This window comes from Bos javanicus, chromosome 1 (assembly GCF_032452875.1).
Source record: "Bos javanicus breed banteng chromosome 1, ARS-OSU_banteng_1.0, whole genome shotgun sequence".
Classification (NCBI taxonomy): Eukaryota; Metazoa; Chordata; class Mammalia; order Artiodactyla; family Bovidae; genus Bos; species Bos javanicus.
The window spans coordinates 5,280,699-5,282,931 of NC_083868.1; the positions used below are offsets into that span (position 1 = coordinate 5,280,699).

At 41.2% G+C, this 2,233-nt stretch overlaps 1 protein-coding gene across 1 annotated transcript; it reads right to left on the reverse strand.

Annotated features, from left to right (window-relative positions):
* Positions 1 to 769: 769 nt before the first annotated feature.
* LOC133254084 (keratin-associated protein 21-1-like) lies at positions 770 to 1,857 on the reverse strand. Its single transcript, XM_061428115.1, has one exon. The coding sequence runs from the start codon at positions 1,465 to 1,467 to the stop codon at positions 1,060 to 1,062; it is 408 nt and encodes a 135-aa protein (XP_061284099.1). The 5' UTR covers positions 1,468 to 1,857; the 3' UTR covers positions 770 to 1,059.
* Between the last annotated feature and the right edge of the window lie 376 nt (positions 1,858 to 2,233).

Genomic DNA, 2,233 nt, shown 5'->3' on the forward strand with positions numbered 1-2,233 from the left:
CATAAGGCCTCTTCAGACAGCCATTTTGCTTTTTTCCATTTCTGTTTCTTGGGGATGGTCTTGATTCCTTTCTCATGTACAATGTCACTAAGTCTGTTCATAGTTCATCAGGCACTCTGTCCATCAGATCTAGTCCTTTAAATCTATTTCTCACTTTCACTGTATATTTGTAAGGGATTTGATTTAGGTCATACCTGAATGGTTTAGTGGTTTTCCACACTTTCTTCAATTGAAGTTTGAATTTGGCAATAAGGAGTTCATGATCTGAGCCACAGTCAGGTCCTGGTCTTGTTTTTGCTGACTGTATAGAGCGTCTCCGTCTTTGTCTACAAATAATATACCTTTCTTAGTGCTTTATTTTCAAGTGTCTAACACAAGAGTGTCTGGGAAGCATCTCTTCTATTCCATTACTCCTGCAGAAAATCAGATTGTCTGTCCTGCACCTGGACTTTGTCATGACCGCCTGAATGCGTGTCATTCCTCCTCCACTGTCTCCTCCAGCTCCATTCTTGACACAGTGAGATTTGCATGGTTCAGCATGGTTCTGAAATACTTTGAGATTTTTGCTTGTGTATGTGAGAGCCTGAGCATGTGAGATACAAGAAATACATGGAGAAGGTATTATTTTTGGTGAAAATACAAGAAGAAATGCTTGTATTATATCAAAGAACTCAAGGTTCAAGCACCCTGTTAGCCCAGTCTTCAAAAGAGGCCATAGCACCTGAAGAAAGACTAATTCACAGAGATTTGTTAGAAGCAATGAGCCATTTTTATTGGGAAAAAGGGGTTATCCAAGCTTTAGAATGTTAGGATCATTAACACAATCATAACAGAGACTCAGAGATTAAGGGAGTAAAGGCTAATTTTGGAAGAGTCAGATGATATCACCATTGAACTTCAGACTTCAAGGATGTCAATCTAAAAATGGGTAGTTGGAGGTCAAAGCCTCTGTCACGCATACAATTTCTTGTAAGTACAAATCATGGGTTACAGATCCTCAAAGCAGTATTATCTTTAGATTCCTCATTTCAGAAGCAGAGTAGGCTAAATAGTGATCTTCTACCAGCAAGAATAACATCTTCTGTAGCAAACTGGCCAGTAGCTGCTATAGCCAGAGCCATATCCACAGCCATATCTGGTTCCATAACCACAGCCATAATAGGGGCTAAATCCACAGCCATATCCTGTCCCATATCCACAGCCGTATCCTGAGCCATATCCACAGCCGTATCCTGAGCCGTATCCACAGCCGTATCTACTTCCATATCCACAGCCATAATAGGGGCTGAACCCACAGCTGTAGCTCTTTCCACAGCCACAGCCACAGGAGTTGCCGTAGTAGTTACAACACATGGTGTCAAGGCAAGGGGATTCAGGTGGCCTGCAAGAGGATGTTTCTGAAGTGTGTGTGTCTCCTCCCCATGGACCTTTATATACTGTCAGTAATTGGCAGAGCATACCATTCATTCCCTGACATAGACAACAAATATGGAGGCAACATTATGAGCCAGTCACATCACCACTAACAATCACTAAAGTTTGCTTAAAATAGCTCATTATTTGGGCGACTCCTGTTTCATTTTAAGAGCTTCACTTTAATTTGTTCTGCTGACAAACTGTCTTAGTAGAATCGTGTGACCCAAAGCTGATCATTTTCAAAATCTCCTCTCATTTAACAGATACCTTATAAAACAAGCTTGTTGGGGAATGTCAGACAATTTTGCCTCCTTTTCTCTCTCAGTTTTCCAAAATACCTGCTTCTGACCACAGGAAAAGGAATATTCCTGTCTCCTTTCCTAAATCATTGCAACTTCCTGTCCATTTTCTCCTACCCTTTCTGCATTCCTTACCCCTGCCTTGTCCGACTCTCCTCAAATCCTAAGAATCTGATCAGTATCTGATAATTCAAAATGAACTCCATTCCCAGAAAGAGTGAAGACTTACAGGCGTGGAGACAGTATGCTGCATGTGTTCCTTCTTGTATTTTCTTCTTCCATGCACCAGGCAATGGAAGGTCCTGTTCACGTGGGGCAGCCCTCTTTTTCTCTCTTTTTTGTAGCTACCTGAGTCTCACCATTGAGGAGACTTTAACAGTTTAACCAACTTTATTTGGCTGAAGAATCAGAAGTCCTCAGTTAGACCAGAAACTCATTTTTTTTTTCACATTAAGCCTTATCAGAGTTTTGTGTTATGAGACATTAGTCCATTCCCCTCCCTCAATCATTCTTGCCTT

Coding starts and splice junctions, on each gene's coding strand:
- LOC133254084 (XM_061428115.1), bottom strand. CDS start 1,467: ATGAATGGTATGCTCTGCCAATTACTGACAGTATATAAAGGTCCATGG.